The sequence below is a fragment of the Vanessa atalanta genome, chromosome 2, assembly GCF_905147765.1.
Source record: "Vanessa atalanta chromosome 2, ilVanAtal1.2, whole genome shotgun sequence".
In the NCBI taxonomy this organism is placed as follows: Eukaryota; Metazoa; Arthropoda; class Insecta; order Lepidoptera; family Nymphalidae; genus Vanessa; species Vanessa atalanta.
In genome coordinates this window covers 5,459,697-5,484,593 of record NC_061872.1, presented here as the reverse complement: position 1 = coordinate 5,484,593, position 24,897 = coordinate 5,459,697, and the positions used below count along the sequence as shown (strand labels likewise).

The 24,897-nt window shown below is 36.9% G+C and overlaps 1 protein-coding gene across 2 annotated transcripts; it reads right to left on the bottom strand.

The window, feature by feature from the left end:
- Nucleotides 1–83: 83 nt before the first annotated feature.
- Nucleotides 84–24,276, bottom strand: LOC125068626 (mediator of RNA polymerase II transcription subunit 12-like). 2 transcript variants are annotated; one of them, XM_047677869.1, is made up of 48 exons: nucleotides 24,141–24,276; nucleotides 23,832–24,043; nucleotides 23,581–23,740; nucleotides 22,788–22,979; nucleotides 22,596–22,709; nucleotides 22,288–22,392; nucleotides 22,030–22,213; nucleotides 21,594–21,772; nucleotides 20,811–21,178; nucleotides 20,532–20,681; nucleotides 20,353–20,440; nucleotides 18,991–19,136; nucleotides 18,366–18,507; nucleotides 18,158–18,265; nucleotides 17,944–18,069; nucleotides 17,068–17,204; nucleotides 16,516–16,652; nucleotides 15,721–15,803; nucleotides 15,235–15,429; nucleotides 14,922–15,034; nucleotides 14,405–14,587; nucleotides 13,891–14,035; nucleotides 13,270–13,459; nucleotides 13,001–13,092; nucleotides 12,573–12,923; nucleotides 12,171–12,347; nucleotides 11,667–11,807; nucleotides 11,181–11,301; nucleotides 10,943–10,984; nucleotides 8,829–9,014; nucleotides 8,152–8,239; nucleotides 7,798–7,961; nucleotides 7,591–7,714; nucleotides 7,391–7,503; nucleotides 7,081–7,222; nucleotides 6,754–6,998; nucleotides 5,881–6,088; nucleotides 5,652–5,732; nucleotides 5,341–5,480; nucleotides 4,454–4,556; nucleotides 3,852–3,956; nucleotides 3,063–3,186; nucleotides 2,824–2,933; nucleotides 2,599–2,696; nucleotides 2,230–2,521; nucleotides 1,485–1,787; nucleotides 1,338–1,415; nucleotides 84–1,084 (listed from the first exon to the last, which is right to left on the bottom strand). In XM_047677869.1, exons 1-48 carry the CDS (start codon nucleotides 24,145–24,147, stop codon nucleotides 890–892), a joined length of 7,287 nt encoding a protein of 2,428 aa, XP_047533825.1. In that variant the 5' UTR covers nucleotides 24,148–24,276; the 3' UTR covers nucleotides 84–889. The 2 variants fall into 2 exon arrangements, with proteins under 2 accessions (XP_047533825.1, XP_047533833.1); XM_047677877.1 differs by having other exon boundaries at nucleotides 12,573–12,902.
- Between the last annotated feature and the right edge of the window lie 621 nt (nucleotides 24,277–24,897).

The window sequence follows — 24,897 nt, the reverse complement described above, 5'->3', positions numbered from 1 at the left end:
ATAACTGTTGTATGGCGATTTGAACTTAGGTTTTAGTTATTTGGTAAAACTTATTTTTCAGGTATCAATAAATAATTAACAAGTTATCTACGATTTTTTTTATTTCTTATACAATATTTACATTGTGTTACAAAATTCATCTACTGTATATAAATAAAAACAATTATAAAATTGTTATTATTATTTCTAAATATATCACTATTTCACTTAGTCTGACATATTATCTATTTATTTAATTATTACAAAAATAAAATAAATCTTTGACGAAATGTCATTTTTGCCCAACGCAGACCTTATTTTATGTTTACAAAATATTTCATTTCAATTAAACCTGTTCAAGAGTTGAACTCAAAAGTATGAACACATAATTCCGAAAAAAATATTTAAAAGTTTATTCTGTGAAAATAATAGAAGTATAGAATAGGAAATAGAGTAGAGTTGAAATTTAAAAATGAATATAACATTATTATGTTGGTTGTAATAATAATCCCAATTAACTGAACAAAATATCTCGTAGTGATATGAAAGTTAATTTTATATTTTTTATGTTAACACAATCTGCATACTGTATTCTCTCAACTTCCTTACCTTTGTTAGGTAACTACAATAAAATTCAACAGTGGTAAAATCTTTACCTAAGTACACGTTGTTATATCTGTTGTAGTTTCGTTGAAACAAAAATTATTGGAAATATCGAAGTCAATATGAAATTTTACTATGTTTGATCATATCAAATATTTTCACTGTTCCATTTAATTTTTTCAGTCTAAAAGGATTCCTGTTTGTTATGATATTCTCTGTGGTAGACTATAATCTACATTATAGCAAGCCATTGTCCTCTATTGGTACGACTAGGTGTTCTGGTGTGTTCGCTTTAGTTATACATGTGTTAATATGGTTGCTGGTACTGTTGTCGCTGCAGGTGTTGCACGAGTGGGGTCTGCTGCTGCATGGCAAGCATTTGCTGACGCATACGCTGCTGCTGCGCCATCTGCGGGTACTGGCCAGCTTGCGCTGGTTGAAGCGCTCGTGGGTATGGCGGCGCGGGACCACCCATACCACCCATTGTGACATTAGGTGCCTGCTGTATGAGATATAAACATTCATTAGTTTAGTTATTTTTTAATTTTGTTTATCATGTCACTAATAATAAATTCTAATTTCTTCTTTCATAGTAATAATAATGTTGATCAAAATATCAAGCTTATATAGGAAGGATTTTAACACGAGAATTGTGTCAATCATCGACTATTAAGCTCTTGTGATTGTTAGATCACTAGAATTAGTCAACAGATTCACTATGGTTTTTTAGTATCAGATAAAAATGTCTTATTAACCTGCATATATTGTGGTCTTGCATTTTGCCTTTGTTGCGCTAAGTATGCCTCTTGACTTGCACGCCCGCTCATCATATTCTGCTGACAAAAAAAATGTTTTGAATCATATAAAATAATGTAAGTAACTAATGCACAACAATATTTTACCTGTTGGAATGTTTGTTGTCCAGGGAATCCACCCATGGCGTTCCCTCCTTGCGGCCCCATCGGTGCATTTTGATTACTCATACCTCCTATACCGCCTCCCTGGCCCATCTGGCTCATTTGACCCATGGCCTGTCCCATCTGTCCCATGCCTTGACCCATCTGCCCCATTCCTTGCGGCATCTGGCCGGATTGTCCTACTCCTTGATTCATTTGGCCAACATTCTGACCGATAGAATTAACACCCTGTCCCATTGGATTAACTGGTTGACCCATTTGTCCCATTTGGTTACTTTGACCCATTCCCTGAAAATTAATCATTCGTTATATACATGTGTTTAATTTTTAGGGTTCCGCACCCAAAGGGTAAAAACAGGACCCTTTTCTACTTCGCTTCACAAAATACGTAATCGTATATTTACTTTAATATTAAATAATAAAATTAAAATAAAAACATATATAGGAGAGGCTCTCATACAACAAGTGATTTTTTTGCTGCTTTTTGCCCGACATTAAAATCAGTACCAGGTAAATGCTTAAATTTTTGGTTTTATTTAATAATTAATTATTTTATAGAAAATGTACTTATATTTAGTGTCACGTTATGCATTTTTTTAGAGTTCCGTACCCAATATAAGATTTGTGTATCTAGTGTTGTTACTTAGTCAATCGTACGGAGTCCTTAGTGCGCGAATCCAACTCGCACTTCACCGGTTTTTATAGTTATATGTAAACATATTTTTATTACCTGACTCATCATCTGTTGCTGGCCACCTTGCATCATCTGTTGTCCGTATCCATAGTTCTGCTGCATACTACCGTACTGTCCGCCGAACATCTGCCCGCTCATGCCACCCATCTGCCCGCTACCCATCTGTCCACCGCCCATTTGTGCACCACCCATTTGTGCGCTACCCATTTGATTGGCACTCATCTGTCCAGCGCCCATTTGAGCGCTCATTTGTCCAGGTCCCATTTGGACGCCACCCATTTGGCCCATTGGTCCCATACCACCCATCGCGCTCATGGGATTCATTTGGCTAAAATTTAAATTAATTATTTTTTTACCATATTAACAATATAAGGAGTACTTCTCATAATTTATGATTTATCTTACGTGGGCTGCATCTGTCCCATCTGGTTTGGCTGCATTTGTCTTATACCTTGTCGTGGGTACGGACCGCGAGGGTGTGGCGCTCCTGGGTAACCTCCGCTCTGGATAACAATGCGCAGAGACATTTATATATTTTATTTATTTTTCAGCATGATATTTTTGAAAAGGTTCGCGATTAATATATATACGTACTGACGTACGTCTGTGTTTGTGCAACATAAAGTTTACCTGCATCTGTGACATCTGCGTAAACGGCAGCCTCTGTCGTAGCATGTTGCTGAGTGCTTGCTTCGACTGAGTGTTGGAGGGGGGCGCCACGCCACGCGGGCTTACTCCTGCTGTGTAACGTTACATTGATTTTTAATTGGGTTATTTTATTCTTATCATATGTTTATTTTTTATATGGTTTTGGACACATTTTTCCTTTTCTCATTCCAATTGAATGATTGTTGTTGTAGATAACAAACCTGGTGGATTATAATATCCTTGTCCAGGTGGCGGGAACCACTGTTGCTGCTGCATGAATTGCGGCTGCTGCGCGGCTGCGGCACCACTGGCTGCTGATCCACCCGGCGTAGTCGCTCCGTTTGTCTTAAATATATGATATAGGTGAGAATGACAAAAATGATAATTCATAATCAGATAACAAAATGGCATTAAGAATTTAATTTTAGATGGTCGTTCGTTGTATAGAGCTAAGGATCACTTTAGGCATTTTTTCTGGAGGCTAACATATCATTATGATATAACAACAGGCTTAGACAGATTAATTTGATTTGAGCCAAAGCGAATTTAATAAGCCGAAATAAAGAAAGAGCCGAGAAGGCCCAGTGGTTAGAACGCGTGCATCATAACCGATGATTGCGGGTTCAAATCCAGGCCAGCACCACTGAACTTTCATGTGCTTAATGTGTGTTTACAATTTATCTCTTGCTCGGCGGTGAAAGAAAACATCGTGAGGAAACCTGCATGTGTCTAATTTCAACGAAATTCTGCCACATGTGTATTCCACCAATCCGCATTGGAGCAGCGTGGTGGAATATGCACCAAACCTTCTCCTCAAAAAGGAGAGGAGGCCTTAGCGCAGCAGTGTAAAATTTACAGGCTGTTAATGTAATGTAATGAATATAATAAGCTAACATTGTAATCGGGTAGACATTTTATAATTCTATAGATAATTTAATAACTAAATCAAGATCCATGATTTCACTTTCATTGTTTGAATTATATATACTAAATATATCTTTTTTATTTACCGGAGTTGTTGGTTTTGGTTTTTTGCTGATTTTGTTGCTCATCTTGCACGACATCTTCCGGCCTTTTCCGGAGCCAGTGGGGCTAGAGTCCAAGCTTCCATTGTCCTGAGACATAAATAACTTTTATACGTATATTATACATTTCTAAAATATTGATTTCATGTTCGGTTATTTTTATTATTATGCCTAAATATTTAGAGTCCTATAGTGCTATTTTCTTAGAACTCACTCTTGACTCTCACTCGTGAAATGTTGAAAACAACAAACACACACACATATATATATATATATATATATATATATACATATATATATATTATTTTTATCGTATTCTAATCATTCCTTATACAATTCCAATGCGCCAACCACGCAACTATCAATAAATATATATGTATTTACAAAGAAGTACAAAGGTGTGACCAACCAATGTGAAAATGGTTTAAAATGTGTTGCAAGATTTGACCCTCACATCAAGTGAAGTTAAATAAAATATCGATAATTGGGAATTTTCGGAATAGGATTTTTTTGTGCATATATTATTATTATAATTAAAACCAATCACGTCTGGGCAGACTGCCTGTTTTTAATATGAGGGTTCTTACCTGTTTATTGTCATTTGTGTCTAAATCTTCCGGCGGTAAGGGCAAAGGCTCCAAGTAGTAACTTAACGGTTTCACGAGACTGTGTGTATGGTATTTCAATAACCTAAAGAAAAAAATATAATGTATATTGCTATCCAATAACTATAAAAGAGCCTTAAAATCTTTTAAAAGGCAAGAGGCTTTATCCCAGCAGTGGTACATTTACATACTGTTAACAGTAACAGTATCAGTGTTACACGAGTTTATCAAGCGAATTTTGACTACATCTAACTAGTAGATGTAGTCAAAAATTTATGTATGCATGCATTTATTAGTAGATGTATTCCAGAAAATTTTCCTCGGCCAGAAAATTCTCTTCATTATCAACGCAATAAAATTGATGCAATTTTCACTAAGTCCTAAGGTGATAATATACAGTCAGTATTTTCTGTCAGAAGAAAAACATGCTGCAAAATACATACCAACCACCTTAATTTTAACTCTTCCCCCGAAAGAGATTTTTTTGTTTTAGGAAGAACTCTAATCATACTCTAATTGTAAATACTTTAATTTTTATAAATTTAGATTATAAATAAAATGCAATATTGATTTTTTGGGTTCTGTAATGCACTCTAAATCTTCATTGTTTATTTATTTTTTTATATATCTTGTATATTGTTGTCCCAAGGCGGTCAAGCATTTAAATTTTGAGCATGTCTACTGTACTCTATGGTTTTTTTCTGTAAACCTGACTGATGATTGCTGTTTAGTTGAGACGCGAAAGCTTTACATACAAATTCACTTTCGCCTATATAATATTAGTCAGGAATGGAACAGTTTATTTTAAACTGTCTCCTTGGTAAGTAAGTCTAGGATTCGGTCTTAACGGTTTCATACTTTTCGTTTACCTGTGAGCATTTTCATATGTTAGTGGTTTTCTCTCTATCTTAGTGGCCGCGAACCACGCCCAAGAAAGCGGAGCGGGGTTACGACCTCCTTCCACCAATTCCCAGCTCGAAACACGTTGTTTGTCCGTTAGTCGAAGACCCTACAATTTAAAGCCGCAATAATGTCACCAGTCAAAAACACATGAGAAACAAACAAAGAGGATGTATATATTTTTTATGTAAAAGAAAAAGGTATTTGTCGCCATGCAAAATATATCGTTCGTATAACGTTTTTGGCTCTTTATTTTAATCATATACTTAAATCAATGTACCTGCTTCTTGTCGCTATCAAACCCTGTTATCTTGTTCCCTTTCTGATCCACGAGACAGCCGAGAGGTTCGCAAGCGATAACCTGCACACATTAGAAATGTTCACATTAGTTGAGTAAGAAATAACACTCTCCTTATTTTAATACTTTCATATGAAAACGATAAGTAATGCTTGTCGAATTAAATAGTACTCGTATCAGACCATTTGAGTCAAAATATTGCGATAGGTACCTCTATTATTGTGTTCTTTGATAAAGGCAATAGCTGCCTGACTGCCTGGACGCTCGGTCCGTGGCGGTCCCCGATCTCCTTCTTCAATTTCTTCATGAGATTCTGATAGTGTTTCCGGTTATTGTCGTCGCTGCCCTCAGCCAGCGTCGAATGTATCAGAGTTGCGAGCATGTCGATCAAGGTTGTGAACAAGTTGCTGTGACACAGACTACAATAAATTTATTGTAGCGACACAATTATGGAGCCACGCTACGCAGCAAGTCGCGTATGACGTCAGAAGCGACACGATGATTTAAATGATCGGTATTAATATGCGGTTTTATATGCATTTTTATATTATCAATGACTATGAATAGAGCCCGAAGCGTTTTAAATGGTTCGACTTGCTGCGTAGTTTACGAATGATCAGACACAGGAAAATTAAGCAATCCACCAGGTTAGTTATGTGACAGAGATTTTGATGATTTTGTCGAGTCGTCTCAAAACTACAAACTAAGTTAACAAATGTCCTACGCGACTTATTAATTATTGTGCATTATTAATTCTTTTTTTTCAAATCACAATTACTATTCATCATTAAATTTAAAAAGAAAAATTCAAAACATCGCGATAAAGACAGACGACAACGGATAAAAAAGTCCTATCACATAATAACGATTGAAAACAAAACACGAAACAACAAACTACGTTAGTTGAATGAGCTGAATTTTTATGAGAACGTACACAACACAAGGCGAAAGGGGAGTGAGTTCTTACCACATCTCATATATGGTATATTTCAGAAAACTTTTATACAGATCTATATTTGAAGAAAGCTCAATATATATAATTAAACAATTTGACGACAGCTGTGTATGGGGGGGGGGGGCGCACCTGTTGTTGTAAGCGTCGATGAGCTGGTGCGCCACGAGCTGCGTGAGCAGCAGCGCCCAGTCGGCGGTGAGCTGGTAGGAGCGGCGGATGGCGTCGAACATGCCGCCGGCGAGCGAGAAGCGCAGCTGCAGCGCGTCGGGCGCCGCCTCGTCGTGCCACGCGTCGCCGCACGCGCTGCGCTCGTGGTCGCGCGCGTGCGTCAGGTAGTGCGACAGCTGCGCGTGGATGGAGCTCAGCAGGCTCTCCTGCGGACGTACGCGGCCGACGCAACGCGTTATATGGATGTGCCACGTTTGTTGTTAATTATAAATAGCTACTAGTTTATACCTTCTGATCGTCCTGGTTCCGCAAACAAGTTAACACTAGCGACAGAAGCGGCTCATTGGCGAGTCGCACTGCAGAGGCGCCGCATGAGCAGCTCCCTCCACCGCCGACTCCTCGCTTTCCACCACCTCCGGCACCCGATGAACTATGAAATATATAATAATGGATTCTCTTTTAATAACTTTCTTTTGACTTAAACTAGTTATTTTCAGCGTCTCCATCTGCATTTTATTACAAAAATAATATGAATATAAATCTATTGAATATATATACAGACCTAGTACATAAGGTATATAAATAGTAGAAAAGTTACCCTTTATAGCTAGGACTTTGGTGGCTCTTGCAGTCCCGGTGAGAGCCGCCTCCACCGCCACCGCCACTGGAGCAGCTCCCGCTGCAACCTGCACCCCACCCGCTTTCTAATATCTGACGAAATAAAATAAACTTGAAACACACCTTGTGTTAATTATAATTATGAGTATATTAAAAACTTTGAGAATGTGGTGCTCTTACCTGGCCCGCCTGTTTGAGTACTCGTCCCTGCACGGCGGGCGGTAGCTTGGCCACCAGCGGCGCCACGAGCCACACTGACTCCGACCACTTGCTGGTGCTCACCACGCCGCGCTCCGTCCCCATCCTGAAGCGAATGACACGGTTACACGTCTGTATCGAGCGGCCGTAGCGGCATTGGGCAGTGGGGCGGGGGGATGGTGTGGTGACCTGTCCTTGTCGGGCGGCGGCGGCGCGGGCTGCTGGAACACGTTGATGACGGCGCGCGACACCACGTCCAGCCACGCGCTCAGCTCGGACGAGCCGTTGGGGAACTGCTTGAACATCAGCTGCAGGTCCAGCCACGACATGCGCAGCGACCACTGCTCCAGGTTCTACGCAGGTCACGCTCGTGAGTTTACAGGCAGACATATATAAAAAACTAAACAATGAAATTTTATTGAGTTTATTTCTCAAGTCTGATATATTTCCTTGTGACATAACACTTTGTAATATGTATTTCAATTGTCAATTTCAGCATTTGGCAATGAGAGTAAACATTATAGATATTATAATTTATGTTACCTCAAGCAAACGAGTAATCATCGTCTTTTGGTCGAGGTCAGGGTGCGTGTGACTTGCCGAATCAGGATAGCATATCATATGAAGTAATCTGCAATAACAAAATAACAACAATTATTAATACATTTGAAATAAAAGCACTCGCTAATAAGGCTCCTTCTAGATACCTAATACTCGTGTGCAATACCTTTTCCATTATACATAAATAAGGTGTAATGTTATGGGGTAAAGCTAGATACTAAAATTGTATACTGAAAAGACCTCTCCGAACTATTTACAATATTCGTTCTAGGACGTAATTACGCGAATAATTAAATATGGACTATTCAAAAAGGCTTTATCGTAAAGTTTACTTGAGTAAAATACATTTGATTTGATTTGAAAGAGTCGTCAAAGAATGTTGAACGACAATAATTATTCCCTTCCAAATACATGTGGAAATTATTGAAATTTCTTGGATTTAATAACATTTTTGGAAGAGACGTATAATCTTAGGGTCCATGGTTGCTGTCGTATGCATTGCATCGTAATAGTAAAGCAGTGGTGACCACATCAGAAGATTAAATCCGTAAAGAACATTGGTAAACCATGAACAATATGAAATATTAAATATATCCAATATTTAGTGTGCAGATAATCGAAATCCAATCACAAATGGTAGTCGTTCTTGTTACTCTGACCTTTGCGCCTGCCTCGGTGTTAGCATCGAGTCCAGAAGCATATCTGGTTGATACAGTTCATCAGGATTTTGTAAACATTTCTGTAGGACCCATTCTTCGGAACATATTTCAGCGAGGACGCGCCTCGCTAACGATGACAAAGACTGGGAGGAGTCTAGAAGAGTTGATCCTACACCACCGCTTCCTCTGTAAATAAGTACGATATATTTTATTACTAGTAAAATAATTTAAAAACATTAGATCCCGTTAAGATTAATGACAGCGAAACGATATTAAATACACGTTATTAACAAACGCGTTAAATGAACATTTTGATACGTGACAGAAATAAATACGAATACATAGTAGAAAAAAAAAAACATATCCCCAGTTCTGTATAATATTATTATTTATCGAGAATATTTTTAATTATACAATGATATGTTACTTAATAACACGTTCATTAATAATGTTAAATAAGACTTACATATAATCAGTGTTTTACATTTCATAAATTATGTTATTTACAAATAAAAAAAAACGATAAGTGTGTGTGAAAGGATTATTGACAATTAGACAGAATTATTGAGAAAATATTACACGTATAGGTCAAAACAAAAACATAATACGTAACGTATAAAAACTGAGTCTCTTACAATATCTTCAAAAGATTTTAAAATATTCCAACAGTTCGGTAATTTCTCTAATTGACAGTAAATTGACGCGATATCATTGGTCGAGAGCTTGTTTGATTTGATTGATCTATGATATTCACTATGGATTTGCAATAAAATGGCGCTTTGAACGTCGACGAAACTGTTATCGGAATTTTGGAAGTAAATTAAAGTGGAAATAAGTAGTCAAGTGCAATAGTGTTGTATTATAAATAAAGATATATTAATCATAAACTCTTAGTAGTGCACAACATAGCGGATTTATTATCAAATCGCCTGAAATACGTAAATCTTAGGTTTGTTTATCTTTTTTCCTACTTCCATTGGAATAGGCTGTAACTATTTTCATGTACACACTTATCATTCTTTCTCAATACCAAGTTCGTATTGTTTTAACGAATATAAATTAATGATATCGTTATTTACATACATTATATTAATACAATTGTTTATTTGATTTTTTTTTTAAAACAAGCTTTTATTTAATTGTCCTTTTCAATAAATACCAATATTTATTATACCTGATTGCATGTTACCAGGTGTAAAATAAAAGCTTGCAATGTTATTCACGAATAATTTATATAAAACTAACATTGATATTAAAAAATATGTTAGGTTTTCGTTTTATTCGTCTATCCCAATAATCTTAACATAATATTATGATAATGATATCAGCAACACAAGAAAAGCAAAGCAACAGATAATTATTGACAATATATTTTAAGGATGTTTTGATTATATGAACCGGTAATAGTAATCTGGTAACCGTAAGAGAAGAAGAGAGGTATAAATTGTACAGATATATTTTTATTTCACGTATTATTTTATCATCAATCCTCGTTTGTATTATATGTGAATTATATAGTATATCTATAAGAATTATCACCAGCTTTGGTGAAGACGGAAAGCTAAGAAACACAGTAAATGGTATTGGTAATGATTATGTTACAATATGTATGTATATATTTATATATTCGCTGAGAATTTTTAGTAATATGTTCCTATTTACCCTTTCAATTAAATGTAGATCTTATAATAGGAAGGGGTACGATTACTATTAAGACGATAGCATTTGCTATCCTTTTTAACCCAACACAGGAGAAAAAAAATGTGCTTATTTTAGATCTGTAGTACTCAGTACTTAAGATGTGTGATGGTAATGTGTACAATATTCGGACTATTGTCTTTTTGTCCTTGATATAAATAGAATATAAAATGTAGTGTATATATTAAGTAAATTTATAAGTAAAGCGTTCCAAAAATCGGTTTCGTTTAAAAAAAAAAACCATTCTATTTGAACAATAATACGCAAAATAAATTGTGATATAACATTCAAAAATATTGAATTAGTTTCATAGTTAGGTGACAGGACCGGGCGAGGTAATGAGGTGACAACCACACGGAATTGTGAAGCCATGAAGGTACGTGAATGTGCTCATAACTCATAAAATAAAAACAAACCTAGGAGTTCTATGGCCCCCACTCATCTCTGTATCTACCATCCTAAGAATAAAAAACATTTGCATATTATATATATAAATTAAAAAACAATATTTTATACGTCATAAACAATAGTGGTACTTGAAAATAATAATATGATCTGTGGCATTAGGCGAATTAAAATTGCACGTTTTCTATGTAGATAATAAATAAAAAATTAAGACAATCTGTTCGGATGTAAGGTGTACAATGTACTTACGACATGAGATCTAGTTGAGCGTCGGTAGGTACGGTGTCGCTGGTCCCCAGTATGTGAGAGAGCTCGCTTGACTTCTTCCCGCTCGGCTTGCCGCCGTCCCGAGCAGTTGAATCTCCTACCACTATTGGAAATATAAAAAAAATTAAGGCTAGGCAATTTTGACCAATTATTGCAATAGAAATTTATTTTAAAACTTTACAAAAAGAAGCATAGGTCCACTCAAACCAATCATTTTCGGTCAAGTATTTCTAAATATCCACTTGGATTTAGAAAGTTGGAAATATCATATTCCCCTTGATTAGGAAAACGAGCAAGCCGATTATCGGTCCCGTGCCTCCGGTCGTAAAATTATTCTCTGCTTGATCAAGTCTTATCGTAATCTCACTAGGCAATAGATATTATATTCTGTTGCTATCGCAGTTTTCCCATAGACAAACATGTCTCTCAGTTAGGGTGGAAGATTAAGGAATCGGTGTAATAACTCACTGAGGATGGCTTTGAGCGTGGCGAGGACGGGCCCCACGCCGATGTTCTTGTGCGCGGCGGCCAGCAGGTGGCGGTCGCACGACAGGCGCACGCCCGCGCCCGCGCCGCCCGGGCCCGGGGACGTCGACACGCTGTACAGACCTGCGGACCGGACACGTGATATAAATCAGGAAGATATTTAAAATAAAATCATTACTTATGTATAGGTAGCACTTAGGTAGCTATCGTTCTTACAGGTTCGTATAAAATTAACTGACATAAAATTAAGTTACAAATAATTTTAAGTCAATCGAGGATAAGGTTCCGTGTCAATAGCGCCGAAAGACAGTAAGTAGAGGGCGTAAGGAATACTACTAAATCTAGAGAGACAGAAGCATGTCATAGACAAATGTTTATTTTTGTCAAAAATTTCTACCGATTCGGAAAGATATTGATGATTGGTTATTTACTAAGCATTCCCTCTTCCCTCCCGTATTTCATATCACGATCAGTGATTTCTAGTACCGGGCTGCGGCGTATCCACGGTCTTGAACAGTCGGAGCAGCAGATGGCAGGTGAGCCTGGCGCCGGCGTCTGGCGAGGGCGCGTTGGGGGGCAGCGGGCCGCCCCCGCCGCACGCCTTCACCAGCGACGGCAGCGCCGCGTGGCGCACGAAGTCCTCCAGCGAAAAACAGTGCCGCGCTATACAAACCGACAGAAATCTATTTAAGATGTTCTTTTTTTACCAAACTAGTTCGCTAAAAATAATAAATAATCATTAACTAGCTTTAGCTTCTTTTTGAGAAAAAAAACTGATAATGCGCTTTGATCTAAATATAATAAAGAAATATTATTAGGATCAATTCTTCAAAAATGTGTCAATTACATCAACTCGAATCGATCAATGTCGTGGAACAATAGGCTCACCGACGAGGATGCAGGTGAAGACGGCGAGCGCGTCGTGCGCGGCGGCGTCGTGCAGGTCGCGGTGGTGCAGCAGGTCGGGGTACAGCGCGGGCGTGGCGTGCTGCGCGTGCGGCGGGTAATGCTGCGCGCCGCACAGCGCCACCAGCGCGCCCAGCCACTCGGCCGCCAGGCTGCTGCACAGCGCCGTCATCTCGGCGCACACCACGCCCAGCTCGTTCACCCGGTCGTTGTCCACCTCGCGGCACACGGCCAGCATGGCGGAGCACACGAAGCTGTATCTGTTCGCGGGGGACTCCGCCACCTGACGTGCCCACGACACCTCGATTTTTCCTGATTGTATGAAATTGATAGCTGTTTTTAAATAATTTTTATGAAACTATGATTCCGTAAGAGTTAAAGAAATGTGAGAAATATAAAATTTACTAAACCTTTTCTAGGGTTGGTGAAGAATTCGCTCAAAAACTGCGGATTGTACGGGTAATTCGACGGCGTCGGGGTCAGTGGAGAGTAAAGTGCTTGTCTTAAAAAAAAAAAAAACAAGTATTTTATACATATTTCTAATATTATTTCAAAATATAATTATTATTGTAAGCAGGTTTTGGAATTTATGAAATACTTTTGTGTTAGACGATGGTAAAATGAGTCGCTTTCAACTTGAAGGGATTTCTTTAGTCTGTCCACGTCGATAGAAACTTACTTGATTTTAGGATAAGCATTAGCGAATGTATCCGCGTGCGGGGCGTGGAACAGATGCGCGGCAGCCTTGTACAAGTCGTGCAGCTGCGCGAGCACGCAGCGCTCCGCCGAGCCGCAGTCGCCCGGGTTCACCACGCACTTCACCAGCCGGCACAGCTGCTCGAACACCGCCGACGTCTGCTCCACGCACACTGTGGGGTGCACACACACTACAGTCAAACGAGTTGCAGATTGAAACAAAGAGAGCTGAATTTTATTTTCAGATAGATAATGATAAACCATAAGTATTAAAAAGTGTTAAGGTTATTAATAAATACATTTAACATGAAGTGACTATGGTTTAAGGAAAATGTTATAACAGAGGCAAGGCTTTATCCAGACCCATCAAGTAATACCCTGTATAGCCGCATTCCGGTTTCAATGATGAGTGAGCCAGTGTGATGTATAAAGTGTCAGCGTATTGTATGAAGTGGGTTATATTTCTTAGTGCCCTTGGGCAAAGGTGAAAATTTATAAATGTAGGCAATTTTTTCGTGTGACTTGTTTTTTTGTAAATTAAAACAACAGCATCAAAGTTCCATTTTTTTGATAGCCTAAAAAAATAATGTATATAGAGACGTACGCAACAAGCAAGAATGGTATCTCCTGAGCGCGCCGACTGTGTAGAGAGCCAGCGCCGAGGTGTAGGCGCGCGGAGCCGCCAGGCCGCTGATGGGGGCGCCGCGGGACAGCAGCGCCGCCTCCACCTCCGACAGCTCCTTCAGGATCTGGTACAGCCGTGGGCTTATATTACAAGTACGGGCGAAGTCGAAAAGGTCCATTTACATTACTTTAACAAAGGTGATTTCGTTGTCAGATTTCGGCTACGGCGTTCAATCTCACAGGAGACCAGGCAACTACACAGGAAACTATAGTGCACAATTGTGTGCACAAATACAGGTGCACAATCCGACACGACCGGAATGAGTTCAGCCTCCAGGCTGTTAATGAGAAGTTCTACAGAAAAACCCAATATTTTGTTATATTTTTATTTAGACCTCAGGATCTGCAGCCTTATATCAAAATCAGATCTGCGGCCTAGACAAAAGGCGGTCGAAAACAATACAATACGTATAAGAGTGAGGTGCGCTCGTCACCTGTATGCAGGTCTCGATGAGGCCGTGCACGTTGAGCGCGATCTCCATGAGGTCGAGCGCGAAGGCCACGTGCTCGGGCTGCGGCAGGTACGTGGTGGCGCCCGCGGCGTAGGCGGCCAGCGCCTCGCACACCGCGCCGCCCACCGCCCACGACACCGCGCCCTGCTCGTACATCGACATCGCCTGCGCCCGGGAGGGAGTGGCGTTAGTATCGCTTAACATTTCGACCAATCGAGGCTGTTCATATTCGTTTACAGATCTTTTTTGCAAGTTTCTCTGATTAATAGCAGCTCATCAGTCATTATTTATTTCATCGATAGACAAAAAATACTTTGTTCCTGTTTGAAGAGCGAGTCGGCCAGTGTATAGGCACAAGGAATATTACATCAGCACATCGATGGCGTAAGAAATGGTAATTATTTCTAGTATTTAACAGTACCCATGTTGATCACATTAATTTACCCTTTCCCGCCTGCATTACCAAGTGAACTTTAAATAAATATACAGATTTTCTTACCTGAAACTTATGGGTCACCGCTTCGAAGTTGAATTCGCTGCGGGAATGCTTTTTTATTTTACCCCCTTCGGCGACGTCGATCGAAAACTTCTTCGAGAACAATTTGCAGATTTCTGACGACAAAACAATCCGTGAAAAAAGTCGTTGATAATAATAATTAACCTGACATTTTGACGTGACATACCATATACCATACCATACTTTATAAAATAAGTCTTTATTTGAGTTCATATTTTTTTTAACTACGTAAGATTGTCCATAGTTATAGTTAGTTGTTTTTGAATATATTTTTTTAACGGTTCGTCATTAGTACCTTTGGTCATCTTCTTGACCGCATGCTTGGCGTCGTCCCGCTGGCGGCCGACGCCGTAGAGCAGGATGTGTCTCTGGTTGGCGTCGTGCGGCGTGTGCTCGGGCTCGGTGGGCGGCAGCGCGAAGTGCATGGTGTAGTGGTAGTGGCGGGACACCGCGCCCCCCCCGCCGCCCGTCGAGCTCGACGAGCGCATGCCTGAATCGATCCCATTTCATATTAGCAAACTTACCTACAGGCTACTAACACCTAACTACAGGCCTTAATTAAATCAATTGTCGAATAGAATCATTTTAACATAATACAACAAAAATAGTAGTAGTAGAGCCACCCATTAATGGAGGGAATTTGTGATAAACACACAAATCAATTGAGCAATAGCCAATGCGGCTTTTGGTGGTATTATAGTGTGACTAATCTTTTCCATGCACTTTACACACTTTACAAGCAAATAACGATGAATAATAATTAGAAAACTTAGATAGATACCTGGTACAGACATAGGACCCATTCCGATGGATTGCATTCCCGGTATACTCATTCCACTTGCTCCCATCATTGGCGAGTTAACACTGTGGGATCAATATTAAAATTTTAACTGACATGAATAATATATATTTACATCACAAGTTACATAGTAATCGATCAAATAATGTCGAAGTCTATGATTCACACACAGATATTATGAAATTTCATATATTTTCAAAAGTTAATATTATTTATTGATTGTCAAAAATATACCGCTGGTTCAAATTAAGAGAAATCTCAATCCTAAGAAACCGGCGAAAAGCACTCAGCGACTAATTATTTCAACAATCACTGTTTACAATGATATATTTATTTATATGTATATTTTAAATAGTGTAGGTTTGATCGTTTCACTCCCGATACGTATAAATATTTAAAAAGTAAAGATTTACCACACAATAATTTATTTTTTATTTTACGATTTGTATTTTTTTCTAGGATCCTCTTGTAAAATCATAAACTTTGCACACCACAAAAATAATGCTATTAAATTTAAATATACATTGTTTATATATGATTATGACAAAGTTATCGGATAAGAGTATACCTTCATGGTTATCTTATATTAGCTGCCTACAACTCAAACCAATTCACAAACAAAAAAAAGTAATTGAAATTGGTCGAAACGTTTAGGAGTTCAGTTACAGACAATCATAAGTATAGTATTTTTATAAATATAAATCACTTCTTATCAATTATTTTTATCTTATTTTTTGTACATAATTCATTTAAATAAACACATAAAATATTATTTACCTGTGAGAGGGTTCTCCAGGATCCTTAGGACTATCTGGTGCATCCATGGAATTTTGCTGATCTTCCTTAATGTGCTGCAGTAGTTTATCGAGATCGTCGTCTATTTTGGAGTCGTCGAGATCCATTCGAACATTCTCCTAAAACATATAATATTTTTTACCATTTTTAATACAAATGTTTTATCTAAAATTATAAATACAAAAGTATGGATGAACGGATTAGAATGAAATTTGACACAGAGATAGATTATTTGGAATAGCAAAAGGGGATTTTTTTATCTCATGAAAATGTACATAGTACCTAAACCTCGGACCCGAAGTTACGGATGGAAATTAGTATGTCTTAACCCACCCTATACCCTATTAACTAATTCATAAAACAAAAATATTTGGATACGTCCAGACGTGTGTTGTGTGGTGTTCGACACAAAACGAATTTAGAGTATGAGTAACCTATTTGTCAATTTGTATGAAAATATGTAATGTAATTTAAAATATGAAGATACTCGTTTGACTTGATGTGACTTAGATAAATAATAGTAATCAGCGATACCTCCATCTTGGACTTGAGGTCGATGCCGGCGAAGATGTCGTCGTCCATGTTGTGCGCGGTGGGCGCGCTGGAGGCGGGCGGCGCCACGGTGTGCGCGCCGCCCGACGACGTGGGCTCCGTGGGCGATATCAGGTCGCCTGCGGGATTACGGAGACGACATTTTTATTTTACCAGTATTCGAATTTCGATCACTAGGCCGTTCATTATTGCTAACTTGATGAAAACTTATGAATTTAAATGTTTTGATTTCTTTTTTTCTCCTCTAATTTTCACTTTTACATAATAACAGCACTAATCTCATCGCTCATCCAAAACCTAGGATTTTTTTTTAATCGATTGACAAATAGAGGAGGTTAAGGTACTGTTTATATACACAGATATGGACAGATTGTATGAAGTTATAATTTAATTTTAGTGGCACTTTTTTTTCAACGTATGCTCTATCTTCAATCGGTTATCAATAACATATTGTATTGGTTTAAATGGCTTAACATATTGTTTAACTTTATAAGTAGGAAAAGATTCATCTTGGACTCGTAAAACCAGTGCGAATTGAATCAAAATTAAATACCACTTCCCTGCTTAAATGATTTAAGTTCATTTTCCAAAAATAGAAATAATTGTGCGTTTGATTAGCAAAACTGAAATTTAAGGCAAAAAACAAGCAAAAAGTTCTAAGCATCGTATTTAAAATGATAAGTGCGCGCTTTTTTACGATATCTATTATGGAGTATGGGCAAATGGACCACCTGATGGTAAGAGGACATCAAACCCGATAGAGATATTTATATAACCATTCCTTACATCGTCAATGCGCAACTAAACTTAATTAAATCTAACTTAAATATACTACTGGTTGTAAATTATCTTGTATACCTCTCGATATAAGAGTGCACATGTATGCGTCGTGGGAGAACACATCCCGTCGTATCAGTTCACCAAATAAATGCACTAGGTTAGCAAATTGTTGCCTGTTGCCCGGCGGTGCGTTGGGACTTTCGTCTGTAATAATAATTATAGAATGTTTTATAGGAATTGTTAAAATTATATTTATCTTTTATCAAAATTAATATATTTAGGTATTATTTACCCAATATTGGTGCATCATTGTCCAAGAAACGTAGCAGTAAGTTTTGGAAAATTGGAGGTCCATTGTAGAGACCTGTGCCGGAACTTATTGACTCCTTGTCGTCGGACCCTAAAGGAATAGGATTTTCAATTAAAAAAAAGTGAATAGTCTTAATTTTCATACACCAAATTTAAATAATCAATCCTTGGGGACATATTCAAAAACATACCCTGGTGGTCGTGGTGGTGGTGGTGGTGCTGCCGGCGGTCGAGCAGCGCGGCGGCCGCCATGGCGCGGTGCTCCCCCCAGCGCGCGCCGCACACGGCCCACTCGCACAGCACGCGCACCACGGCGTACGAACACGCCCACTCCTGCAGCACGACACCACATCTCTAATGAATTGATATCGCCGAAGCTTGTTTTACGTGAGACCGAGTTTTTGTAGACCGTTTAGCCTCAAAATCTCAATCTAAATAATATAAAATTTGTAGGTTTGAACCTTTGAGCTAATGTCGTCTGGCTATAGTCCATTCCACGAATCACACTCTTAGAGAACTAAATACTCGCCCTTCATTGGTTAATTTGCGTGGCTAGAGGTAAGCGAGACGAATTTGGCACGACACGGCACGACACGGCACGAAACGGCACAATGATTTGGCCAATGATCATCACGCGCATTAACCAGTAAGCACACAAGGACAATTTCGTTTGGGAGCTCGTTTCGTAGAATGAACTTTATCTTCACCATATCAAATTTGAAAAAACATCCTGATTCCTTGCGCAAATCTGTTTTTGATATCTTATCACGAGTGGTAATGTGAAAAGTCAAATAAATTATCAAAGAAAATAATTACCGGATCTTTAGGATCAGGGTTGCCATCTTTGTTGGTTGGGGTGCAGTTGGCGAACACCTCCTTGTATAAGGTGTCCAAGTTGTTATTCGGATCGACTCGATCGAAGCTGTGCCTGTCCAATGCTTCAAGAACTGCTAAAACTCGAGCTTGAGAAAATAAAATAAAAATAATAATTTAAGAAACCTACTTAGGTTATATTACTTATACTTTATGAAATAAATTACGAGCCGAATATAGGGGCAACCGTGGCCTCGGGGCCTTCACAAGAGAGGGCCCGCAACATAAAGATAACAATAACTTTATGAAATAAATTACGAGCCGAATATAGGGGCAACCGTGGCCTCGGGGCCTTCACAAGAGAGGGCCCGCAACATAAAGATAACAATAATATAGTTAATTATTTAAATGTAATATGTGTATAAATATAGTAAAATATAAGTAGGACATTCGTCTTATTAATTCTGTTTTAAAAGTTACAGATACAAAAAGAAACTAATGAACACAATAGAGAAAAGGTCATCTATAAATAATAATAAAAAAAAAAATAATATATAAAATAACTCTTTTCGGCTTTAGAGCCTCCTGACAACTTATAAATATGTTTAGCGGTTGTGTAGGGAAACGCTGATTTGTGGAATTAGATCATTATTGATTTGACATTGAAATACACAGTATAGATATCACCCCTTAAATAACATTTAAGTAAAATAATCTTTCTTCGTTTCACACTTGGAATCTTACTTGAGTTGCAATAATTATTATGAATCTATTCACTCACGATGGCGCTCACGGGTAAAGACAGCAACAAAATACAAATAAGATTGTATTTGTCACGTTTATTTTATTAAAAAATAACAATTAATTGTGCCTTCCTAAGGGAATTGCTTTGTATGAACATTTGAACGCATATAATGTCCCGTACATTTAAATATAACTGCCTTTTTAAAATTATTGTTGCTGTTTAAAAATATTAAAATAACCAAGCCCAAAGCAACCTTTATTTTTAGAATTGTCTGTATTTTCGTTCAGGGTAATCTGTGTGAAAAATAAAGTGTAATAGTTTTGTATTATAAATAAATCAAGAATTGTGTGAGTACCAGATTTCAGCAAATTACATGGAATATGTAAAGTTTGTTTGTTTATAACTCTGTCTTCGCTAGAAATACCTTAGATCTAACTTTACTCCGTATTCATTAATTTTACTTTTAATATTCCAATAAAAAAATCACCAACATTAAAAACGTAATTTTTTCGAATCCACATTGAATGACATCAATTGATTATTCAAGATTTAGCCATTGATATTGCAACAACTCAATGTTAGTTTTTTTTTTCTTTCGTCATGACTGCAATAGACTATACCTTGTGAGCTGGTCTGCCATTTATCTGTACACCACTTGCTCTCAGCTTTCTTGCTACGAGCTGAAATTTCTTGTTCTGCTTCATAAACCTGTGACAATATTGAGCATATAATTTAATATGTGATTTCCTTATAGTTTTATTGTTAAAATGTCTTATTAAAACGATTAAAATGCAAGTACCATCCTCCGGTGATGCTCAGTGACGGCGGAGTCCATCATGGGCATGGGCAGTGCCGAAGGCGGCAGCGGCAGCAGGTCGAGCGGGGAGCCCTGCAGCGACGAGCCACAGCCCGACCATACCAGCGCCGCTGGACACTCGATGCATATTATCTAAAACGTCAAAGACAACACATAACAATAATAATGTCGGCTGGCCTAAAATTAAAAAAATATAAATGAGATTAAACAAATTGAAACGATTATTGTAAATATTCATAATAATAAAAAATGTATTACTACCTGCAGGATAGTTGCAAGCTGTATTATAACATCTCTGTGATACGAGCAGTTGAGTATCTCTCCGAAGCCAACTTGTACGGGATTCAGAGACGAGGCTATCACTGTTGTTAGAGTAGTTTTGGTGTCTCTTGGTGGGGACCCCGCCTCTTCCTTCACTTGAACATCCATCGGTTGTTGAGGATTAGGTGTTCCTAAGGGATTGGGGGTTCCGAGTGAATGGTTGGGATTCGGAGTTCCCAGGGAATGGTTAGGATTAGGAGTCCCGTGATTAGGATCTGCCGGTGTTGCAGATCGTTTTATTTGCGAGACATTTTGCTTTACATCTCCATTGGTTTCATTCGTTGGGGACATTGGAGTTCCATTTGTCTCTGTATTTGTTAATAAAGAAAAAAATAGAATAATAATTTTATTCAAAGGTCATACAATTGTACAATCAGCTTCAAAAAATTAATCAAATACTATCGAAATAAATTTAACAGAAAAATTGTTCTTTTTTGGTAGTATTGTGTAAGCCCGTCTTTGTGGGTCTTTGTACCACTATACATTCTATATTCTACCGTCAAACAAAAATACTTAGTTTTTAAATTTTCTATTTAAAAACATAATTCAAGTGGTATTTAAGAACTACATATAAACTTTACTCCTAGCCTTATATGTATATAAATAATTGTTTCTTAATGTTTGTTGTTAAAACGAATTAAAACTAGCTGTAATTGTATTTGTAAATAAAAATTTAAGCTGACTGACTGACTTTTAACTTTAAAATATCAATGTTTAAAATACCATTCTTTTCAGCATTCTTGTTGAAGACAACGGGCTGATTGAGTGCTCTTAGCGTAGTATCAGACAAAACTGAACATATTGCAGCAGCTTTTTTTGCACATGACGTGGCGAGACGTCGGGACAAACCTTCACAGCATACAAATTCACTCATGTGCTGCAATGCTAAGGGCAGGAACAATCTAGAAGAAAATAAAATTAGGTGTAGCAATGCCCGGTTATACCATATATTGTAAATTCTATGGTACCTAAGATCAGGTCAGGATCCTTTTGTGTCAAAAAATATTAATTGTTTATAGTTATTAGTAGCATACATTTTATTGAGTAATTTTGTATTTTATTTTAATTTCAGAAATAACGAGAATTAGTCTTTCTTGTTATATTTATAAATAGAAAAGACACAATTTTTGTTACCTGTCAAAAACATATATATTTTTACCTTAAAAGACCATCATCAGGGGCTCTTTTATCAAGTAATTCAATTATCCATGTGAGAAAATCATGTCTGTCCAGTAGACCCTCGTCCAAGAGATAACGAGCCAGGCGGCAGCAATAATTCCACTGTCGCAGTGCTTGTCTCCAGTCAGTGCTTTCATTTGAATTAGGTGTTGAGGAACCAAGGCCTATCAAAGTTTATACAGGTTAAAAATATAATTTAATTTACAAATAAAAAGGTTGTCAAGAAATATGTTCATACCACTAGAATTTCCAGGTGAGTGCATAGAATTTGGTACTGTTGAACTGTTTGGTGTTGATCCTCCAGGCATGTTGCCTGAAGAATTGTGACTGGGAGTACCTTGACCTGTAAATAAATAAAATAGGTAACTCAAATACATTGACATGGCTGAAATAATAATAAATTAAAAAAAGTTATGTTATATTTTTAGGCAGTTATCACTTTTTTTTCCAAGTAGTCAAATAAAAAAAAATATATTGAAGAACGGATGTTGTTTTCTGAAATTGAATATTGATAAATTTGATTCAATTGGATTTTTTTTAACATACCTGATTGTGACGGAGGAGTCTTATCAGAAATATTTCCTGGTACTGCACTTTGGTAATATTCTGCTAGCTTTGGTATCTGATCCTTGAGGAACTTTATCAATGTTGTTGTCCATTCTAAAAATCAAAACATTTAAAGACCATAACTCATGAATTTTTATACTATTAGATAAATGTTTTAAATAAAGTAAGTACCAGTCGTAGGATCGGGAAGCTGTCTCTTCTTAATCTTGGCCTCAGAAACAGCAACAGTATATGCAGAACTGAGTTTGATGAACCAGGCTGCTCTTGGCATTGCTACCTGGTATTCCGTCAATGTAATAAATATTTCTTCTTTTTTATTGAAATTGGGTGCTTTCTTAGCAAGCTGAGATAGGGGTTTGCTTCCTATAAATAAGAGAAGAATATGTTATAATCTGATTTATAAAAAAAAAGACCATTTCATTTTGAAATGATTCCACTAGAGTACTTATGTTTCATTTCACATTTATGGAGTGCTAAATATAATAATAAGTATTTGAACATCAAATAAGAAAAGTTTTCAATATTGCTTATTTTGTGTTAAATATGAATTTATTATTTTCTTTTTTATAAAGCTATTATATTTTTATTAAAAATATAAATAAGTTAACAGAAGTGAAAATAAATTATACAGAATGTTTATTATTTATGTTTTCAATAAATGGAAAACAATATTAAGTACACTATTATAGGAAATATTTTTTAAGTTTCATTTAGAAGTAAAAATATGTGTTACCATTAATTAAACCAATTAAACCATTTGAAGATTATATATAGATATAGTATTAGAAGAATATAATAAGAATACTCAAACTATGTGAATAAATACATTTATCTTAGTTCACTTAAGCTTTTGATACTTTATTTTTTTTATAATAATAATATAATATAATAGTACTTGTTGTGGTTGTAGTAAATGTTTTATAATTCAAATACTAAATTGCTTTTTTAATCTTACACTTCTTACCTGCTAAATCTTTAAACCAAGCTTCAATTTGTGGCTTTGTTCTAGCAGTTGCTGGCCAAAAGTTATCTTTAGGATTGACTTGCTGTCTTTTCCTACCACAGTCAGGTAGGGTATTTAGCTCCTCCTTTTTTGATAAGATTCCAGAGAAGAATTGTCCAATCTAAAATATTATGTATATGTTAATATAATGTTGTTTGTGTTACACTAATGTTTACATTGATGATATTTTTATAAATATTTCACATTCTCACTTTTGAGGCAGAGTAATTAAAATTTCGCGCTGTCCCAAATTCATCATTTGATTGTGGAGTTGTTGTGAATCCGTGTTTTACGTTGGCAGACGTAAGCTCGTCCTCCTTTTGTCGTGGTTCTTGAGGGTACACATCCGGAGGCCCCAACCGAGGCCTTTTAAGGGGCCGCTTTTCGTACATAATACCCATTGTATCGGTATTTGGGGGTTTATCTGCACGTTTAAAAGTTTACCATTTATATTTAAACATTATCATAAAGTTTACATTGCATATGCATAGATTCTCATTTCATACACTCTTATGATTTACCTTTCATCTAAAAACAATTTATATGACACATATTTCAACCATTATATTTAAAATACAATTTTAAAATCTATATCATTGAAAGAAAAACAAATCTTTATAGAAAAACAATAATCTTTTGATCTGTTTCTGACTCAAATTTCTGACATTATAATTTTGGCAAGCAGTCACAGAGTCATAATATACAATACAGATTAAATATTGATTTTATAAAATTAAAATTATTTAGGTTAAATTAAATTCTCAAATAAATATTCACATATATATAAAAAAAAATATTACATTTTTGCCTGCACAAAAATTCTAAATAACAAGCACTTTTGGATAGGTTTTTTTTGTAACATTGGTTGACACATGTTTAAATGGGCCACCCGATGATAAGTGATCATCTCTGTCCAGTGTCGATAAACATTGGCAACATAAGAAAATGTAAGCAATCCTTACACCACCAATGCGCCACCAAACTTGAGAGCTAAGTTGTTATGTCCCTTGATGGTACATTGGCTTACTCAACCTTCAAGCGGTATTACAACAGTATTAAGTATTGCTGCTTATTGGTAGAATATACTATAAATGGTATCAACCCAAACCTGCTAGCACAATTCCTTACCACCAAGTACTCATTGGCTGATCTTATTTATTTTTATATAATATATATGCTACATCGTAATAATTAGTGTTTTTTACAATTCTTATCAAAGAATTATATTATTTGAAAATCAACTAATTCTGCTGCAGTTATATGCACATTTACCCTCAC

Bases quoted from the DNA above. Each gene is read 5' to 3' on its own strand.
- LOC125068626 (XM_047677869.1), bottom strand. The intron at 22,980-23,580 runs GTAAGAAGTGTA...TCTTATTTATAG, and splicing joins TTGGTTTAAAGATTTAGCAG to GAAGCAAACCCCTATCTCAG. The intron at 7,504-7,590 runs GTAAGAGCACCA...TTATTTCGTCAG, and splicing joins TACTCAAACAGGCGGGCCAG to ATATTAGAAAGCGGGTGGGG.